Source organism: Halyomorpha halys, unplaced genomic scaffold, assembly GCF_000696795.3.
Source record: "Halyomorpha halys isolate HHAL.00 unplaced genomic scaffold, Hhal_1.1 Scaffold267.1, whole genome shotgun sequence".
NCBI lineage: Eukaryota > Metazoa > Arthropoda > Insecta > Hemiptera > Pentatomidae > Halyomorpha > Halyomorpha halys.
The window spans coordinates 320,071-342,529 of record NW_027111312.1 but is presented as its reverse complement, the minus strand read 5'-3'; the positions used below and the strand labels follow the sequence as shown (position 1 = coordinate 342,529).

Here is a 22,459-nt window from a genome sequence, read left to right as displayed (position 1 = left end):
GAAAATTCTTATGAGTTGACACATCAGATATTATATTATTTGCTATTTGCTGATATAATAAATAATTATTTCAAATAATAAACCATAAATAAAATAAATAGTAACATTTTGTTTTCTGAACTTCTAATTGCTTCATTAGTTCTATCTATCCCTTAGAATGTATCGTTCCAATATTGTGTAATGCATCGATATAAATATCAAGATCAAAGAGAAAATCATATTTCCTAACGTTTCCTAGAAATTTCTTCAGAATGGAGCTCGAAACATAAAACTTATTGTCTATAAGTCAAAGTTCGAAAATCTGAAAGCATTTAATCCAATTTTTCGCAATCAATTGGATTAATATGAAGGATGGGGCATATTTCAGTGATGTAGAACATCGTTTTAGTCAACGTAATGAATGAATTACAATATTATAATGAACTGGACATAGAATTTATTAATAATATCGCTGAAAGTATTCTCAAAAGTGATTCATCCGCTCCTTTACTTATAAAATGGTCAGCAGACCCGGCAATACTTCGCTATTGCTAGATTTGATATAGATTGGTACATTTTTCACACTATCGTTTTGTGCCTATGTTATGTCCAAATTTCAGGTTATTATCAACGAAATCATTTTTTGGATTGGGGTAAAACAAGAAAAAAAAAATTTCTGATAGCATTAAAAGTGTAGTTTTGTTTTCGGTTGGGTCTACAGACCTTGTAGATCTTTGGCCACTCGAACCAGCCTTCTCCAAGTCTGCTGTCTTGGGTCACTGCTTTTCAGTTTTCCTGTATGCTGCTTTTCGCATATTGGCCAATTTTGTCTATCCATGGAGTTTTTGGCCTCCCACGTGGTCTTTTGCAAACTATGGCATTCATTTTTTTATAGAAGTATCCTATTGGATTGCTTCGAGCCACATGACCACCTCATCTTAACCTCCTTTCCTACATATCATGAGAACTAACAGTCTGTGTAAGCAGTTCACTGTTAGTTCTTCTCCTCCATGTCTTAAGACTCTGATACCAGATCGCTCGTATACTTGTGCAGGGGACTTTCCGTTCAAATCTCTTGCTGCTTTCTAGTGTACCTGTGAGCCTACGCCTCGCAGCCGTATATCAGCATTGTACACTCTTAGCTCCAAATTTATAGATTTTTCGAGACATCTGTATTTTTAAAAGAAAGAAGAATGGGTAATTATATTTATATTTACTTATTAAAAACAATTTTCGGGTAATTTTCGTTGCCTGCATCCGCTATCTATAGTTTGGCTTGAAAAGAGGTTTCAAAAACATAGTTTACATAAAAAATTAAAATTTTCCTACAAATAGAGGAAAATTTGTACCCCTCCATCAATTACTGCAACAGCAATTAAACAAAGAAAAAATATCTGATGTGTCTGTCCACTTTAAAAAAAAATGTTTGCAATCAAATTAATCATATTGGTACAATAAATATCTAAAAAAAGCAATACATGATCCTCTAGAATAATCGGGGATTTATAACCTTCAAGTTTTAATACAAATAAATCAAAATTCTAATGGAATCAGCTGAAATTCTGGAATCCAAAAATACTTTTGAGAAGTTCAACACGTTGTATATTTGCTAATAATCGTCCGATTTCAATGATTTTACCTCCACTTACCCATATACGGAATATGCAGTAAGAAAAAGTATTGCAATCGTGTGAAATTTCGAATTCAAGTTTCCGACGGAAATACATGATTTGATGTTCCATGAGTAAAAATAATCAAGTCTCGCGAAATGGTCTGTGGTCTGTACATAGTCAAACCTTGCTCAAAAACGAAAAGTCGTACGAAACTGAAATTATACATTTAAGGCTATAGGGTTATATGCCTAGGATGTCACTTTTTCGAAAAGATCGACTACTTTATAGAATCGATTTTCACTTCTTTTTTTTAATTTCTCGAAGTGGCCCGAACTATTTTGATTAAACTGCCTATGAAAATGTATAATTAAATGTTCTTTAATACCAGCAAGGTTTTTTCCTCATCGTATCCTCATCAGTCGGGACTGGGCTTAAATAACGATTTTTTTAATCTTCCTCTAGTGTACCTTTAATTCAGTCTGGATGAAAAAAATAAATTGTAGTCATTGTAAATAATAATAAATAAAGGGCCATTTGTAGTTGAGCGAGTTAAAGCGCCAACTTTAACCGGCCTGTGACTGAAGCGGCGCTGATTCAGGCTTGGGGGGTAGACTTTTATTTCTTGGCGGTCCCACGAAATTTAAAATATATTTACACCATAGTTAGAATAGACTAGTGGCATGTATATAAACTCCTCCCTCTCCGCCCCACCGGTGACTTAAGGTAATGAGTTAAAGATCGAATTGCATCAAATTTTTTTTTTCAGACTTATTGGGAATTCAATCACTAATAAATAATATCTATAGTAAAGAAAAACGTTTCTTGACCTATTTTATACGAAGCCCTACGAGGTTTTAATAATTTTCTATGACTACAAAATCATTAAATCAGATCAATAATTTTTTTTTTATTATTCTTCAGAAAGAAACAAATTTGTTGGTATGTAGTAACTTTAAAAAACTGTGTACTTTTGAAATGTGAGCTACCCGCAACAATGTTTAATTTTGATCATAACTTCTTTTCTACCGAAGAAATTGAGGATTTCAGTAGTTTTAATCCTTGACATGGCGGCACGAAATATTTGGAAAAATAAAAAACAGCATTTAAAAGGTATATTTGTTGAAGAGTTTATTGTGGGCAAAGATACAAACCATTCTCTTTTATACATATGGATGTTGAGTCTCAAATATGCTATTCCCTTAGTTAAGAGGCTAAATTAGTTGTACACCATTTCCACATACATAATCAATCCTATCAATTACAAAAACCTAATTTGAAAGCAATGGAAATAAAAGTTAACGAACTAATGTCTGCTCATCTCAAGCAAAGACGGCTGCTATAAAAAGTCCATTATATTTATTAGATGAGCAGTTTAGATTTATTGGTAATTCCCCATTAACAGACCTGATGGCAGCAATTAAAGCAACGGTAATCACCAAGAAGAAATGAATGGGTCCCATTTAAACGAAAACGACCCTACGAAGACTAAGTTCCATTTGTTAATCTGTCAAGTATTGAGGGAGAATATGAGGGTAAAGAGTTATCAATTAATATAAAATATATAGGTAAAAATATTTTGATTATTCTCACCTGTAGTTAGGGAACTCTGAATTCATTTAGGTAATAAAAAAAATGTATGTGATTGAAATAAAAAAATTCAGGTCGCATTCAGATGTCAAGGAACAAATTTCAAGTATTAAGGAACAAATTTGGTTCCGTACCTGTAGTCATATTTTTGGACGGCTATGATCGATCGAACTGATTTTTATGAAACTGTGCCGCGGGTGCCTGTTGGTAAATTTCCATTTTATTTTATTTCATCTAATGCTTTTTCTTGGACGCACCTATATTTCGAAAACATCTCGTCTGATTTCATCAAAATTTGGATGAAAATTATAGATTATTGTACAAATGATCTAGTGTCAATTTTATCAGATACCGTCCACTGCTTTCGTTCACGAATGCGCAAAAACCATTTAGAAGAACGGCTAGTCCGATTTGGCATGAAGTTTGAGGGTAGTTAAAGATTAATGTTGACACATAATAGTATAAATTTTAGCAATGTTTCAACAAATGCTCGTCTTGAATTTTTTTCAAACCATGACTCGTTAACATTATAATTTATCACAGAAGTATAATTTTATCACTTCTTCAAGACTGTTTTTATTATTTAAATAAAATAAATTAATCAATTTAAGTCACAAACAGTCATTATTAATATTTATTGTCCAATGTTTCTGCCAACCTGGCCATCCTCTGGGATAATCTTTTTTTTTTAATTTATTTATTTGATATTTATAACTGTATACAAAAATACAACAAGTAAATTTGATCATAATGACATAATGATATGATACAAGATTTAGAGAAACTACCCAGTAGTAGAACTCTAAAAACAGTTTACAATATAAGGTCACGAGGCTATCTTCTTTTCAGGCGTCTCGGAGGAGGGATAATCTTAACTATAAATTCACAACTTACATGCCAACAATTAAAATTTTTTGCAGGCTATTCTGCCCAGGTCTAATAATTTCAAATTAACCTATTTTGTTAATTTTTAATTTAATTCTAAAACTTTAATTAGAATTTATCTATCTCTCACTTGTCTACAATAATTTAATTAAAAGTTAGTTTAGTTGTACCTTGAGTTGAACTAATCTTTCTACGTTTCAAAACAGCATTTCTGTTTTATTGAGGTTGCCAATACTTACCCTTATTATAGATTCCATGTATGGGTAAGGGAATGTAAAGTCTGATTATAGTTATAGAAACCATGGAAAGACAAAAACATTTGTTTTCTACTGTAGTTAGTAATAAAATTCTTTCGTACCGAATATTTATCCAATTTTTACTACCACTAACAGCTAGAAATAGTTAATTATTTCAAATAATAATTGATATTTAAAACAATATATTTTTACATTGACGAATTTGATCAGTATACATAACCGGCAGTGAAACATTATGTAGACTCCATAGCAAAAAACGGGACATGTGGTAAGTCGATTTCATTTTATTCGTTATGAAAAAGTATACGAAGATTATTATAATCACTCTAGTTTTAAAAGTAGATCAATCTAATTATGGTTATTTTATAAATTATAGGATTCTAACTCACTTTTTTTTTATGTTTTTGCCAAAGCCAAACTTAGTTTAAGTATTAAAAAAATGAAAACAATTTAATTTTTTTTTAATTTAAAAATTAAAATTAAAAACATTTATTTATAGTACTTTCACATCCCAAAACGTCTATAAAGTCTGAACTTTCGTTTCGTAATACCTTGCAATGGATTCAAACAGCACAGTAAAACATGTAACAATTAAAGTCGTCTATAATTTTAAAAACATAAAGAAAGAAATGAAATTAGTTCCGAAGTGGGCACATAAAGGTTATATTATTAATATCAAGCTCAAGCCTTTTAAACAACATCACAGAAAGTCTAACAAAAATTGGTCATAGCTGAAACAGGGTATGTCCATAATTATCATTAACTCATCCTCATATACATATTGGACAGAGATTTCGATATATTTAATTTTTCGTACTATTAGTTGTACGACAAATTATACATTAAAATATGTACATTTTTTTTCGTAGACGGAAACAACTCAAAAATTGTTAAGTCTTACATCAAGCTTGTATGTCAAAATAAATTGTGAAGTCACACATAATATTTAAAAAACAAAGTCTCCAATCCGCAAAACTTCAGTTATTCGAAAATGGTAAACTAACGTTTTAAAAGGATTATGAAAAATACTAACTGTAATATAGAGGAGATATGAAAACTATGTAATAACATAATACGACCTAGGAGCATGTTACAATGATAAGGTACTTTTGAGATACCCGGCTATTCTGTTCAGAGAGAATCAACTTCCACACAAAATGAACATATCCGATTATAAATGAACCTTTTGCCTTCATTGAGTATAATCTCAACAATCCGAACTTTGATACTCCGAACATTCCAGTAGCCGGCATTAAAAAAAAAAATCGAAAATCATTTCAATCACTGCCTGAAGTGGACATTACAGAATGATGATTACAGACCGTGGCAGAAAGTCCTCTAACAAGGTCTGAAAGAAGAAGCAGTGATGAAGTTTCTGCAGAAGTCTCAGACAAAAAATAACCGACTCTTTATTTATTTGCTTAATTTTTAGGTGCAGTACACAACTACTAGATTAGAGGCAGCGGCTCTCTAAAAAAGAATAATTTTTTAAAACTTTAAATTTCCAATAAAATATGTTGAAAAACTCAAATAAATAAAATAGTTATTCAACTGTGATGTTAATTTTTTTACACCATGTTTCCTGATACTTTCTGTAATCCTAACACTTCCCTGCAGCAATCAGTTCAGATTTCACTGTATTTATTTATTTTTTCATTAGACGGTGTGAGAAATGAACAAAAACCTGAAGATCGTGTAAACACTTGCAAGTTCTTAAATAAACTTAACGATTTCCTTGCCCTTTTAATTGAAAATTGGGATAGAAGAAGTGAGGATTCCATTCTGACCAGAGTACCTGCCAGACTATTTTTTAAAAACATAATTTCAAAAACGATATTCATAAATTTTAATAAGTAGATCACTTCGAAATATGGAAATCCTTTTCTAGTAATGACCGTGGTCCAAGGAGGATTTAATAAAATCCTGTTTAAATAATGAATTGAAATGCGCCAATGGTTGGTCATGCTTCCATTTATATCGACCACAGGAACGCCAGAGAGCGACATATATTAACTACAGGATAATATAGAAGATAATAAAGTAGATTGGAGCGGGTATTATACTGACATTATACTAATCCCCGTCCCAGCAATTATTCGCTCAATCTAATGGCCCAAGGCTCCGTCTTAACAATTTATTTTCAGTTTATTACACCTTCTCTGAAATATTATCGCATCTAGTCTCTTTTTTTTGCGGATTAGTCGTGAAATTTGGACAGCTAGCTGCTATTACGTTTGTAAACGTTATGGTTAGAAATTTAAAAACCTAGAAAGGTATTTCTTAGATAAAAATAACAATCGCAAATTAACATATTAAAGAAATAATATTGCTGTTGTAAATTGTTAATATTAAATTATTTACATTGTTAAAATATTGTATGACAAGAGAGTGATAATAGTGTTAAATTAATCTGTAATTAAAAGTTTTAAAATTTAATAGAAAAGTGACAAAATAGGGTGATTTGACTGAAATAAATGAACTGCGGAGAACAGCCTGCAAAAAGGTTTTAAATTATTGGACGTGAGGTTTAAATTTATATTCAAGAGAGTCCTTCAGGATGGCCGAATTGGCCGAAACTTGGATTGAACTTTTATAGAGATAATAAAGAGTGTTTATAGACTTTACTCGGATACAAATTATTTTATTTTAACAATAAATTATTGACTTAAATTACGATTCTATGTAATTTTGCCCCTAGAAAAACTGCGAAAGTTAGTGTAAATAAAATCACTTGGAAGGAAAATATACACCACAGAGGAATTTCTTGACACTATTTTAATGTCAGAACTTAAAAATTTCAATTTTCTCGCTAATTTTTGAAAAAAGAAATCAATGTTCTTTGATTCAAATGAGACAAAAAAATGTCCGAACTTTGCGAACCATCCTAGAATTATAAGCATTAATGAAAGTATGCTTCATGGCATACTTATTCATGGGGCTAATATCAGAAAACTTTTATATTTGTGGAACCCCCGAAAAAATAGAAGGCTTGCAGTATTGAACTCCATGATAAGTAATTATTTACTAGAAATGAGGCATTGTAATTTGAATAGAAGGGGCCAAATTTAGATTATAACATGTATTCATATAAATACAATTTTGTGATGTTTTTGGATTCAGATATACTTATTAACTAAAGAAACCCTTCTCTAATGAATACACTTTTCTGAACCCTGATATTGAATGAGCCATTGGTGACCTAGCACTAATGGAACGCATCAACGTTTATAATGAATGATCCAAGAGACACCCCGAGCTGTGACACCAACTTCAATCCACTTTCACTGGCTGTGCAATTGGGGAACTGAGAAGAGGTGGGACGAATTTAGCTTTCTCCAGGCTCAGTACTAGCAAACCATACCATTACAAGCGACTACTGAAGGTCAGGGGTCAACAAACTACTTTCTTACTAGAATTTCCACTTATTCTTTCTTACCGGGTACTATGGTCTCGCGAAGTTAATCTTGGGAATATTGAACAGAAAACTTGAAAAATATATAATATAATTAAAATTCATAACCATCTAATGTCAAAAAGTATTGATCTAAAAGTTGAGTACGTAAGGCAATACGTTTGAGACTTAGTAGGCAAAGAATAGTATAATTACACTTCTTCTTTACAATTCATGTTTCTGCTCTGCATGAAATGCAGCAGGTCCAGAGGTAAGAAGAGATGGTTGGTTGTTTTTGTATGATGGCAAACGATATCGCGGTCATCAGTGCTCGGGATGTTTATAACATAAATTTAAAAGTTAACAGAATAAAAAATAATTATTATTCTTTATTTGTAATCATATAGACCTTTTGGCATTTAGAGTAAATTTGTGAACCATTAGACAAGTTCCACACAGTAATTCGTGAAGAGAGCAGCCTTCCAATGAACACACGCCCAGCGTCCTACCTCCACCTAATGTAGCAGATTAGGTCAAGTCTTCTTGTCTGATTTTTCGGTAGTGTATCAGGGGTATCCAGCGAGTCAATCATGAAAAGTTTTCAATTGTTTTTTTATTATGTCAGTCACAAATGGTATGTCTAGGTTCTTGTGTTTGTGTTATGCAAAAGGGACTGTGAGTGACGTACCCTAGGAATTCCGATTGAAAGATCTGGTCTGAAGGATTTTCTGTGGCCTATGCCCATATTAGCATAAGTAGTATGTTGTTTGAGAATTTTGTTAGCTAGTGATAATTTATTGTTAAGATGAAAAATTCGGCAATTTGAAAGGTCTTTTTTCAAAGTTGTCACATGTATAATAAACCACCTTTATGAGAGATTGGACCAGTAAATCTAAAATGAGTACCTTCATTCCGAATAAACCACCTTTATGTGAGATTGGACCAGTAAAACTAAAACGAGTACCTTTATTCCGAATAAACCACCTTTATGTGAGATTGGACCAGTAAAACAAAAATGAGTACCTTTTTCCGAATAAACCACCTTTATGTGAGATTGGACCAGTAAAACTAAACCGTTCGAGTGATGAGTCATAAGCCATTTGTATCCAATCTGAAGCTTTTTTGCTTTGAAGTGTTTATTATTTAAAAGGACTTGTGTTTAGTTTTAAAACGAAAAGGTGTGGTCAGGGATGTCGTCATGGGGAAGCCAGGACGGTCTCACTCTCTCACTCCCTGCTCCCTCCTAATCATTTGAAAAGCAAAAAAAAATTTTAACGAAATTCGAGAACCTACTTCAAACTGCGTAAATATCATTTAAACGTTATGCTCGAAAAGTTTAAATTTAAAAACAAAAATATAAAACCAATATTAGAGAAATCAGACATATCGCGCTACTACTGCAGCAACACCGTCCATCAGTGATGGTGCTCACTGATACAATGCTCACCTCAACATCGCCACGGATCTACTTCCATGGGTATACAATGTACCGAGAAACCTGCCTCCCCGGTACTTGCGAGGGGGTAATTATCCTAGTCAGGGAGGACATCCCGTATAGAGACATTCCTAACCCCGTGAAGATAACAGAGGGTACCCACCTGGTCTCGATCGACGTACGGTTTAAACACCGCTATACCTTCACTTGCGTCTACAGGAGGCCTAGGGCTGGTCTCACGTCAGTGAAGCTACTGCATTCTGCATGCCCAGGCGACTAGCCGGCATATTGTACTGGGTGATCTCAATGCCCGGCACACCGTCTGGCTGTGTAGCAGCAACAATCCAACAACAGGCCAATTGGAAGAGATATACGTCGAGGATCGTGGAGGACCTCCCGGCCATTAAGCAATACTACACACCAGACGAAGTGGACTCGGCTGTTGAGATAATCACCACTACCATCAAAGAAGCAGCCAATAGGAATATTCCGAAATTCACTTCTGTCCCCAACGCCATCAGGAAGCCACCAAAGCACATCCTCGTTCTCATATGCCAAAGGAACAACCTGCGCAATGTCTTCTTGCGCACTCGTAATTATAGATTACTTAAAACCGGCCATCAACGCTATGACACGGCTAGCTGGGGTCGGTACTGCCCCGCGCCAAGGGCAACAAGTCGTCTGGACTGGACGGGATCCCCAGTGTACTACTGAAGATGCTTCCCAGGAAAGGTAAAGCCTTCCTGTTGAACATCTTCAACTCGTGCATACGAATCTCGTACTTCCCAGCGGCCTGGAAACGTGCGATTGTGGTGCCACTACTCAAGCCTGGGAAGAAAGGTGACTCGCCAGAGCATTATCGCCCGATCAGCCTCCTCTCGCACATGAGCAAGGTTTTCGAGAGGTTCCTACATCACCATCTCATGGAGCATTGCAGAGAAGCCGATATAATACCTCCCGAACAGACTGGTTTCCAAAGAGGTGTCGCCTGCGAACATCATCTGGTGAAACTGCAAGCCCACACCATAGAGCGGATTTATAACAATTATGCGACTGCTTTCATCTCACTGGACTGCAGCCAGCTGTTTGAGAGCGTGTCCCACCCGCTGCTGCTCCACCGACTGGAGGAGTTCAAGTTTCCCGCCGCCCTATGCCGATTGGTCAGAAACTACCTGAGTGGACGATCGTTCGTCGTAAGAGTTGGTGAAGACTTGTCGCCTTCAGCCCCCACCACCTGCGGAGTACCTCAGGGCTCGGTGCTTGGACCACTGCTGTTTGTCGTTTTCACGGCTCCAGTAGTCGCCATGGAGCACCGACATGCAGTAGTAGCAGCCTATGCCGATGACATCGGTGTCTATGCCTCCAGCATGAGAGCTGAACTGGCCCTTCTGCTGAGAGCTGCTCTGAAGAAGGATGGAATCAAGGTTAATCCAACGAAAACGGATGCCATTGTCATGTCCCTCCAGAAGGGCAAGAAAAGCAGGCTACCACAGCAGTCCAGCCACGCCAGGGAGAGACTAAAGCTGGCCCGGCAGAAGTCGCATAGGCTCTACCACTTGCTTCCTTCACAACAGATCACGTTACGCCTGAAACTCAAGATATACAAGGCCATCATACGTCCAACGCTGCTCCATGGTGCACCACTGAGGCGAATAGTCAAAGGAACTCGTGGGCCAGGAACGGAGTAATATGTGAGGAGCTCCAACTCCCGTCTGTGCCGGAATTCATAGGTCGTAGACACATCAAATTCTTTGATGGGCTGAAAGCCTGTGCCAACCTTCTATTCCGTGAGATCACCCCTCCACCAACCCTCTTGGTTGACGTCCTCGCCTTGGGAGGGACTTCTAGCTCTGCAGCCTGAAGTCATCACTTCAACACCACCAACAGAAATAGCCCCTCCCTATTCCTAGTGAGCATCCAGGCAAACATATGCCATCATTGTTGACACCGCCTTTAGCGGTTTCTAAATGCCTTTTCTTTGCTCCGGGAGGTAAGAAAAAAAAATACATTTACGACTACGTGGATAAATGATTTCGATGCCTTTTCAAAAATGGTAGTTGATCAATTTTTATTGAAATGTTTTTAATGCTAATAATTTCAACCATTAAACAATCTGTCTTGAAGGAAATTATCAGACTTAATAAATTAGATTGCTACATCCCAACCAATCCTAACACCATCCTCACCACGTATGCCGATGACACATGTGTGCTCGCTGTTAATAATAACCCTTTAATTGCATCCCAAACTCTTCAATCCCACAGCCCTCGAAGAATGGTGTCGTAATTGGAGGTTTAAAATAAATTCCAACAAATCCCATCAAATTACCTTTACCCTACGTCGTAAACCTACTGACTGCCCTATAGTATACTTCAATAATGTTTCCCTTGCCTCTGTAGAACAGAACCGCTACCTAGGACTACATCTAAACAAACGAATAACCTGGAATACTCACACAAGACTGAAAAGACAGGAAACTGCACGTCGATTTCGACTATTACAGCACTTACACAAACGGTCCGAACTTCCAATTAATTACAACATACTGATATACATGATAAATATAAGGCATATCTGGACATACGGCGTTGAGCTTTGGGGCTCCCCTAAACCTGCAAATTCCTCTCTAATCCTTACAATCCAAAATCCTTCGTAAAATCGTAAATGCTCCCTACTTTGTCACAAATAAAATCATCCACAAAGACCTTAATGTTCCATTTGTAACCGATCTAGCCCGAAGAAGATATCAATCCTTCCATTATGAACTCCATAACCACTCAAATCCATTAGTTTCTAATCTTGCTTCCTCTTTTATTCGGGACTTCAGACCTTATATTGTAAAAATGTTTTTAGAGTGCTACGAATGGGTAGTTTCTCTACATGCTTGTACCATACCATTATGATTTCCTCAAATTTACTTGATGTATTTTATGTTTACAACTATAATTAATTAATAAATAAATTTAATAAAAAAATAATAAAAGAATTGCAGAAAAAAGCCTCCAATTCGCGATAAGTTGCATTAAAAACAATTTATTGGAATTAGGTGCTTAATGAAATTCTGAATATTGGTTATGAACTTTGGAGTAATATAGAATACAATTTTTACTTTATCTGTTGAATTGGTAAGTAGATTACTGAAGGTAACTAACAATTAAAACTGACGTAGTGAAGATCCTCCTTATTCACTCGCAGTCAACTATCTCCCTATGGATTGGGTCTTAGGTTACTCAGAATTGATTTAATACACAAAGCAAGCGATATTCTCCTGAGCTCAGATGTATCTTCTTTCCACAACCGACTAGTCAAGTCGTTAGCTCATAGATAGCAGAAGCTTGATGTGCTCACTAATTTTAATTATGTTCCTTAAACAAAGGAATAATTTTTGTTAACACATTTCAATTTAATGTGAAAATAACTATCGGTTCAATATGAATTAAACTTTTGTTGATCACCTATAATCGTTCGATTAAACTTGAGAACGCACCTTTAAAAACAGTCTGATTTGATTTTAACAAAGCCATTTAATTCTCATAATCATTTAAACTGTTCCCAGGCACTATGAAATTATCACATGATAAAAATAAACTGTGGTTCCTAAGAACCATGGGCAGATGGCTCGGAGGGAGCTACCTGGTTGGCGGCACCTTGTACCTGCCCATATTAGATTCCCTATCGCCGTGTCCATCTCCCCGCCTTTAATTTCAAATAAGGCAAACCCTGCACCCGCCCTCTCCGATAGCTACATTACGCTCTTCTTCCTCGCGGCCATCAATTAGTAGAACAATCTTCAGGTAAATATAATGTCGCAACTCAAATAAACGAGAAAATTTGTTCCTCAACAAGTTGATTTGAGTGAAACTTTGACAAACCTAGAGCTATAATTAAAAGCATATGCTAGCAGAACTGTATGATTACAATGATTATATTTAACTTTTACACTATAGAGTTCAATAAGAATCGTCATAACTGTACAAGTACTTCGTTGGGTAGTTTCTCTTTGTTTTGTCAATAAATCCCAATTTATAATGAAATGAAAAATAGTTTATTATTCTGGGTCCCTTTAGAACAATTATAAGATGATTTCAATTTTACAACATTTATTGGCCAAGAACAGTGTGGCCACACTTAATATTAACTTATATTAAAATTGTGTATAAATAATTTTTGATACATAGATAAAAAAAAAATTAAAAAACTAACTGACTAAATACATAAAAAACAAAACCTGGAAGTACGAGATTGGGTTGAGAATTTGAATTGCTGGTTTTCTAGGATTTATGAGGGGCGCTGAGTACTTTTATAGTGGAATACAATGTATTCCACTATAAAAGTATATTAAAGTATTTATTTATAATAAATAATAAAAGTACACTATAGTACATTTGTAATAGAATAAAATATTTCAACAAAGAAATGGTAGGTGGCCGATAAAGAAAAACAATCAATTAGTTTTAGAACGTTTCTAGATATGTATATCAGACAGTGACGAATTCAGGAGTATTGTGTGTGTTTTTTTACGAGTGTGTGTTTCTTGTCGGTGGAAATCTTCAAAAGACACGGATAGGCCCGTACCTATCCGTGTGCGGGATTTTTACCCACTAAAACCACCGCCATACACCTGTTCATTCCTATCCACGGGACCGCCGCTAGGCATTACATCATGGAGGGAAATGGCTGATTGCCGCCACGCTTCCATCTTGCAGTGATAAAAGCATTTTTAACATCTAGAGTGATGATTGATGTATAACACTTAGCACCTCTCCTCCATCTTGGTCCTGCAATTGCTATGCGGGCCATCTCGACTACCAATCCAACAGCATCTATCGTGGATCGCTCTTTACGAAATCCGTATTGAGCCCGGGAGAGGCCATTAACTCCCTCCGTGAACTCTTGTAGCCTGAGGGAAAGGATTTTCTCAAATGCCTTACCCATAGTATCCAATAACCAATTGGACGATATGGTTGACGGGTCTTCCAGTCTTCCCTTACTCTTTGGAATAAGAACGAGGCGCTGTCTCTTTCAAGGTTTCGGGATTGAGCCTTCACGAATACAGGAACTGAAGAGATTGATGAAAAGATCTGGCCTTTTCCTGAGAGCCACATTCGGAATTCCGTCCAATCCTGGTGCCTTGCCATGTTGTAGGTCCGAGACAATGTTCTCTAACTCTTCCTGCGTGAATTGTGGAAAATCCGTTGTATATGTATTGTCTATACATTCAGTAGTATTCGCCTGTTCAGGGAATAGTGTTCTGACAATACTGTCTACAACATTGGATCGTGCCCTTACATAGTTTCTTGAGTGCTATTTTGCAAGGTCTACCCCATGGGTCTGCATCCACCTCATCACAGAGCTCTCTCCATCACCGTCGTTTGCTTTCTTTAATGGCTTGTCGGAGGTTCCTCTTAGCTCTCTTGAACTCTTTTTGAAGCACAGGAAACTCCGGCAGACGTCTCGCTCGCTGGTAACGTCTTTTTGCTTGGTTGTAACACCGGCGAAGATTGCTAATTATATCCGTCAATCAGTACATTGAGGAATGATGTTTGCCAGACGTTGAACGGGTCATAGCTGCATCACAGGCTCCAGATATAAAAGAGGTTAGTGTATGCGCCTTTTCCTCGGCTGACCCTTTCAATTCACACTCGTCCTCTAGCATCAAAGTGAATGCGGCGCCATCGAAAGTCTTCGTGTCCCATCCGTTGGTTCTCCATCTACAACTCTTCTTTCTTGTCGGCGTATCCACTTTAATCAATATAGCCTGATGATCACTGTTTGTATAAAATCCACAAACCTTCCATGTTGCAATCCGATGCAGACGACCACTCACAAACGTCAAATCGATGATAGATGATCTTCCTGCTCTAGTGAACGTCGGATTTGTTCCGGTGTTCATAAGGATCATATCACTTAGTTGTGCGAAAGCTTCCAGGAGAACTTCACCTCGTCGATTTGTTATTCTACTCCCCCATTCCGTTGCCCATGCGTTGAAATCACCAGCTATGATAGTTGCGATGCAACAAATTCGCAAAGTCATCTATTGTGATGCTGGAATAGGCGTAACAGCTAAAGATGTAGATGTCGTTGATCTTCGCCCATACAAAGCCGGAGTGCGATGTAGTATTCACTTCCTGGATAGCTTGGAAATTACAATACAGGCCCAAATAGCAGCTTTGCCACTGGCATCGGATACCCACGAGTTTGAGGAGTGGAAAGCGACAAGGAGAATAAAGCAATCTATCAGTTTCCAAAGAATTTGGGATAATCCATAAGCAGACCGGAGTTATAGCATAAATTTAGAATAATTAAAAAAAATCGATTATCTCTATCGTAAACTGTTTAAAATTAATTGACCATAATAATAATCCATTCTACTAAAACATTTATGAATATAATAAATGGGTATACACCAGTTAAGTTAAAGTATTTTCTACAATTATTACAAATTATTATGAGATGGTAGTTAGATTGAATATTAGTTCACACCTTGACAGCTAAGTCGCGCCAGGCTGGACTGATACGGTTCTAGCCGTGGTGACTAATAGATAGTAGCAGCGTTGCTATAGTTGTGGATATGCTAATTTTGGTCAAATTAGATTAATTTAAATATTTTTGCTGCTTCACTACCGGGCTGGGAAAAAATTATATTCATAAAGGAAATGAAAAAAAAATGTCTTCTGGATAGAAAATTTGAAATCGCATATTCCTTTTAAACATGAAGGAACAAAGTTGGCTTTATGTAGGTCTGTTGGAACATGGTTTAAGGTCAAATTCCAATTCGAATGGAATCGATCGAACCATTAAACAGATTTTGACATTTTCAATAATTGTGCAGGTCAGTATCAAGTTCCTCCCGTGCAAATACGTAAACTTCGGAACATCTATATTTCGAAAAATTATGGATTAATGTAATATCAATTTTATCAGATCCCATCAATTACATACGTAAATATCTTTTCCTCATCTTGCATATCCATTTTGAAATAGATTTATGTATGGTCTTCAGTAAATTTAATAAATTCCACTTGCTACTTTAGTTCACGCATTCGCAAACGTATTTGCCTTGTCACATCTAGATTTTGATAACAGCTAGTCGGATTTAAATCCTATTAAAGACCTCGAAGATTAGTGTAGACATGTTTTAGAATCATCCATAACATTTCTTGAGAAAAATTTATTTTCTGAGTAAATATATGTTTCAACAATAATGGGTACTGTAGATTTTATCCTCAAAAGAAAAATCTTTATCCTTGAAATTTAGGTAATTGGGTACCCAATAGAAATATATAGTAATGGGGTAGTGCCCAGAAAAAAAATAATACAGGGATATTAGAAAAAGAAGACAGAAATGGTTAGGAAGCTACTTTGATCAATGTACTTAGCAGTCGCTTTTATTTATTACTTTGTAGACAAATCAATGGTTTCTCAAATGGTTGTAGCATATGTAATTCTTTTTTTTTCCTTTATTTATTTTATTATTGTAGAATTCTTTATTAGAAACGGCAGGTTGGCCAAATATTGGAAATTAAACAGGAGCACCAGACTTCAAGTGTCGTCTGCACGAATACCATCGAGAAAGACATTTGGCTATAAATTAGACCGAATCGTGCTGGTGGACGTGCAACACGATCCCAACATCAACACAACTTTAAGTTCACGTATTTCTCTATCCAGGCTTCAAATAGTGAAAATTTGATACCTACTTTTGTTATTTTAGCCTCTTTTATATTACACTACACTAAAGGTAAATTGACTGTATTCAGATATCTTCTGACAATTTGATAAATTCAGAGTTTAATAATTTGCAAAAATACAATTATTTCTGTAAATAATTATCCAGTATGGAGCTCTGAAAATACAGTCCTACAGACTATTTCTGCTATGTACGAGGGTAATTCAAATAATACGATAATTATGATATAGCGGTTCAAGAAGAGAGTTGACTGATTCGTATCTTGGGTAGAATACTAGAGGAGAATTAAAAGAGCTGGAAGCGACCTGTGACCCAGCTCTGTAACGAGTAATAGAGAAGAAAGTTGCCAACACCAGTTGCGCAACACATAATAATTTCGAAAACATCATTTTACAGGCAAGAGTGTTTCATTGGTACAAAACGTCCCCTGATGGGTGGCACAGTGGGTAATGAACCCTGCCATCATTAACCATGGATGTTTGTGATAGAAAACTATTTTAAGGTTGTTCGTTTCTTATTGAGGGGCATCGTCGCCTCAGCATCAATGAAAAGCCATTATCTGCTAGGAAAGTTTTGCAATGGTGTTCTGGAATTCAAAAAGGTGTTCTTTTGCACGATTTCCTTCAGGAATAAAGATAAGTCTCAGTCTACTAGTGGATTCACTTTGATCAAGAGAAGCCTGCTTATCGTTGCTAAAGAAGACAACAATCTACCAGGGATGTTATTTTGCTGCATTACAACATCTTCACATTTCTAATCTCGCACACCAAAAATAAGTAAAATGTTCTAGAAAACAAAAACAAAGCTCCCATTATGTATTCCAGATCCATGAACACCCCAGCCAATCATAATTGAGAAACGAGATGCAACTTGTCTTTGAAATAAGAAACACTGGTCACATCCTAGCCAATCTTTGTTGCAAGCCTTCAGTAGAACAACATATGAAAAGACTGGAATTCACTATGTACACTATATAACAATTAAAGTATATAATAAAAGAGTGAAAATCTTAAAAAAACAAAATCCCATAAATGTAGATATGCTGACTAAAGACAGCAAACCTCACATCGAAACTCTCAAGGAATGCTTGAATATGAGCTGGTTGAAGAATGAATAATTAAGTATTGGTTTCAAACCAAATTGGTAAATTCAGGAGAGAGAATAGAGTTTAATCTGATCCAACAGATTTGGGTTCTAATGGTGCCTGAGTCATTGTTTGCTTTGTAGGAGCCTGAGACGAGATTTCTTTAAGTGTTTCTCTACCTTCTTCCCAAATCATATTGCCAGCTATTTTCTTATATTTGTGAATTTCATAACTTTGCACTTTCACTAATGGGTTGCATTTATCTTTATCCTCCTTATTATTTTATTAAGATTTTGATAATTTGTATACCTCCAACAAATCAGACTTCCCCTGTTTGATGGAAGAAGAGAATTATCCCTTCTGCAGAGAGTTCATTTACGGGTGGAAGGAGGTGGTGGGCCCCACTCATTTCACAATGGGAAGGACTTGACTACCCGACATCGACGAGCAATGTTCTCTGGGTTGTACCACAGTAAAAATTGTTCCCAATAATAATTAAAAGGAACCCCTCTAACATTGTGATTGTTACTACTGAAATTTACAAAAAAATAAATTGTTGATTCTTAGAAGTAGTGGCATGCCCAAACCCCAGCTCATTATCCCACTGCTGCCATACCCTGTGTTCCAGAAGTGGCAAGGGAGGGAAATATAAAAAAAAACTCCAATTTTACTTATTTTTGTATCACTCCTTAACTCTTACATTGACTCTAAGTTCTTTTTAATTTTAGACCATATGAAGACCTACATTGTGGTCAAATTATTGGCAATAAATAAATAGCTGAGAACTAATTTGTATTTATTCTTCATCACAATCATAACCATTTTTTTTTTACATTTAGCTGCAACCAGTTATAATAACTGTCCCTGTTTTATAGTAGAAAAACTAAATTGCCAAATCATATTCTCATCTTATCAGCATATGAACACTGAGCAAAAGAGAAGAGAAATTATATCCAGAAATATCTATCAGACAAAACTCATAACAATAAATAACCTAGTTCAAAGTAAAAACATTCATATAATATGCCTTAAACAGTGTTACATTACCTTACTATTTACATCATTTCTGACTATACCCTAATCATTTACTACTTGATTTCAATTATATTCCCATCATTATAAATATTATTATAATTTGGCCGGTTTAAAGATGATTTATTTTCAAGAGTGATTGTAAGTAAACATCAGTCATCCCCAGGGCTGCTGTAAGCTAAAATCAAAGGCAAAATAGTACAGCTGATTCCCACTCTCTCAATATTTGATGGGTTTTTGTCAATAACAGGAACATGTTGTTTAAGGTATTGAAACGAAACTCATTACAATATTATTGCATTTTACTTAAAATACAACTTAATTGTTTTTACTGAATTATTAATTAATGATATTATGAGTTTAATTTAATAAATAGAGAATAAACTATGTTTTATTCACAACACTCTTCTTACCATCTTTTCAGCGAAAGTTTGAATAATTGAGTCAAAATTAAATGTTCTTGCTAATATGGATTCAATAGACAATACTTTCTTCCTTCTTTAAACTATAAACAACATGCATATTTATAAATTAGACTTCATTGTCAGACAGAGGCAAAAATAGAAATTGTCTTTAGTGAGGGCCCAAAAAAAAAATCACTTTACAAGGCTCTATATCTGATTAAACTTTCCAATGTTTTGCAGCTAAGGCCAATGAAGACAGGAATCCTCTTTTCCTCTTACTTCTTTTTCATTTGACATTAGTGAAAGCCTCAGCATCAGATAAAATATCAATAATAAAATATAAGATTAAATAAATCAAATCCTACTATTTTGTAAGGAATCCAAATAAAAGAAAATATCTATCAAGAAAAACTGCTAAGAAAATTGAGAAAAATGTATGATGTAAATTAAAAATAAATTGTACCTAGTTATTTTGAGTTAAAACAAATTTTGTTTTGTCTAGAATAAAAATATGGTGGACATAATGTAAACTTATTCTAAAAATTAAAATTTTCTTTTTCTTTAGAGAGGGAGAATAGCATCCCTCCTCTGAATCCGTCAATGCTGTCAATTCAATAAAAGTACATACTATATTTATCATAGATTGGAATAAATTTTTTTTCTTCATATATTTTAGGAGAATTCCATCAAAAGTTAATTTTTCCTCTTTTGAAAGAAAAAAATATTATGAGAGCATCAGATGTAGATAAATTGAAATTTTATTGATTTGCAATAGCTATTTAATAAGGGAAAATTATAATTCTGAAATAAACAGGATAAGTGTTAGAAACCGAATTTTAATTTGTCAAAAAAAAAAAAAGTTTTCTTATGAAAAGTGATGATGTATTATTATTTGATAGAATATTTCTCATTTTTTTAACAAACTAATGGATGGTAAAGCTCCTAGATGACTCTTCAAAGGTTTACAAAGGCAGCCTGATTATGATCGATCAGTTTATGAACTATGTGTTAACAACTTAAATTAACATTTTGCAACTAAAAAAATATTGTGCATGAGTGATATTTTTTCAGAAGCATGAAATATAAAAGTGAAAAAATATTGAACAATTTTTGGTTTGTCTGTGTACACAGACTACCAAATGTGAATTTATGGATAACTACAATCAGTTAAGGGATCAACTTATTTTCTCCTGTGCCTCTGTAGAACTACAAAAGAAGGCTCTAGAAAAGGGCTCTATTATACACATAGAGATCATAGACCTTGGAAAGCCTCTGGGAGCATTGAAGGTTCATTAGTCATGTCATTAGTGAAGCAAGACTTGGCATTCTAAGGGTTGGATTAATAAGGAATTATTAAACCAGCTAAAGGTCAAATAAAATAGTGTGCTTGAATAGTTCTAATTATCAAAATTACAGATGTACAAGTCCCAATCAATTATCGGTGTTTGAGTAAGGCTGTTCAACATGAAACACTCAATACCGATATTGGATATCTGCCTCTCAGAGGCATCTTGCAACTGCCTTTTCAAAAATCGATCTTAAGGATGCAATCTTCCAGCTTGAATTGGCAGATTCAAACCATCTCTTCACAACTTTTCAGGTGATGGGCATGTACCAACTCGAGAGGTAGGCACAAGGATTGACATCTACCGCTGAAATACTTCAAAAGACTATTGATACTGTGCTGTCAAACTGCACTGGATGTTTTGCATTTGTTGAAGATATCCTTGTATACTCCTCAACCAAACAGGTGGAAGATTAATTAAAGCTTGATCTTGATAAGCTGAATGTTGCGGTGTTCATGCTGAATGAGAAGAAGTGCATATTCCGAGTTAAAGAATTGGATTTTTTGGGACACCACCATTATGGCCAACAGGTACTCTGAAATTAAAGTCAAGGACATCCTGGAATTCTGACCGCCTAGTAACTAGAGTGAGGAATGCATCTTCCAAGGATGGGTTGATTTTGTTGGCTGATTCATACGGAATCTATCATCTCTATCAGAATCTCTACACAAACTGGTGAAGAAGGACACAAAATAGAAGTGGGATGTTGCTGAAAATGCTGGATTATTCGCTTTGTCAGTCGTTGCTTAATGGCAATTTATCAGAATAATTATCTAATTAATGATAAGTTACAATAAGTGAGATTTTCAATAATGTGGCAATATTGATCATATAATAAAGTAGGCAATAAGATTATGCATTGTAAGTGTTCCTTATATTATTGTTACTGTCAATCATTTTATTATTTTCTTCACCTCAATCAGCTTTAATATTGGTGCTCAACAAGTAAAAAATTAGTAATATATATCTCAAATAACTTACGTTTGCATTCAGATGCTTCTATTTCAAATGAATTTGACCATGTCCATGGAGTCCAAGGAACATCTTGATGAAAATCATCACACATTTCACAATCATCTCCCTTTGTATTATGTGTGCAATTACAAACTTTCTTCAGTTCACCATCTCTCTCTACAAACATACATTCACTGGCATGTCCATTGCATTTACATCTGAAAAAAATAAAAACAAGTTAATAGACTCTAAAACGTAATAAATAGAAATAATGATTATCATATTATCATAGATGATAATGATTATTTAGTAAGGTTAACATGAATTGGAAAATAGAGGAAATTGTAAAATTTATAATTCAAAAATTTTCTTTTAATTTAAAAGTCTGTTACAAACTAATTATCAATTAGTTATTAACTATCCTTTAATTACAATAAAAGTCCATTATAATAATGAAACCTTAGATAAATTACTGAGTTATTTTCAAATACTTAAAACATAGTATGTCAGGTGTATTTGTTACATTACTAAGCTGCACACATGTTTACACTTGCAAGCTGCTGACTACCAAATGAACCCCAAGACCAATTACATGTTTCACTACTGGAACTATCATATTATCAGTCATCAAAAGATGAAACTATGACAATAGCCTCCATCCTATCACCATATCTATATTTTTCTATATCAGGATTAAACTTTCTCATTCTGAATTGAACCTCTCAATATTATATTTAGTCAATAATCAAATTAGTCAATACTGTAAACACCAATCATTTTACATCATCCATAGAACTAAAGT

The 22,459-nt window shown here is 34.9% G+C and overlaps 1 protein-coding gene across 2 annotated transcripts in view; it reads right to left on the bottom strand.

Annotated features, from left to right (window-relative positions):
- The window catches only part of LanB2 (laminin subunit gamma-1), a 233,792-nt gene that overhangs the window by 187,506 nt on the left and 23,827 nt on the right, over positions 1–22,459 (bottom strand). For both annotated transcript variants that reach the window (XM_014420323.3, XM_014420324.3), the window contains exon 4: positions 21,685–21,875. In XM_014420323.3, the coding sequence (XP_014275809.1) occupies positions 21,685–21,875 (191 nt within the window). The remainder of the gene's footprint in view (positions 1–21,684; positions 21,876–22,459) is intronic.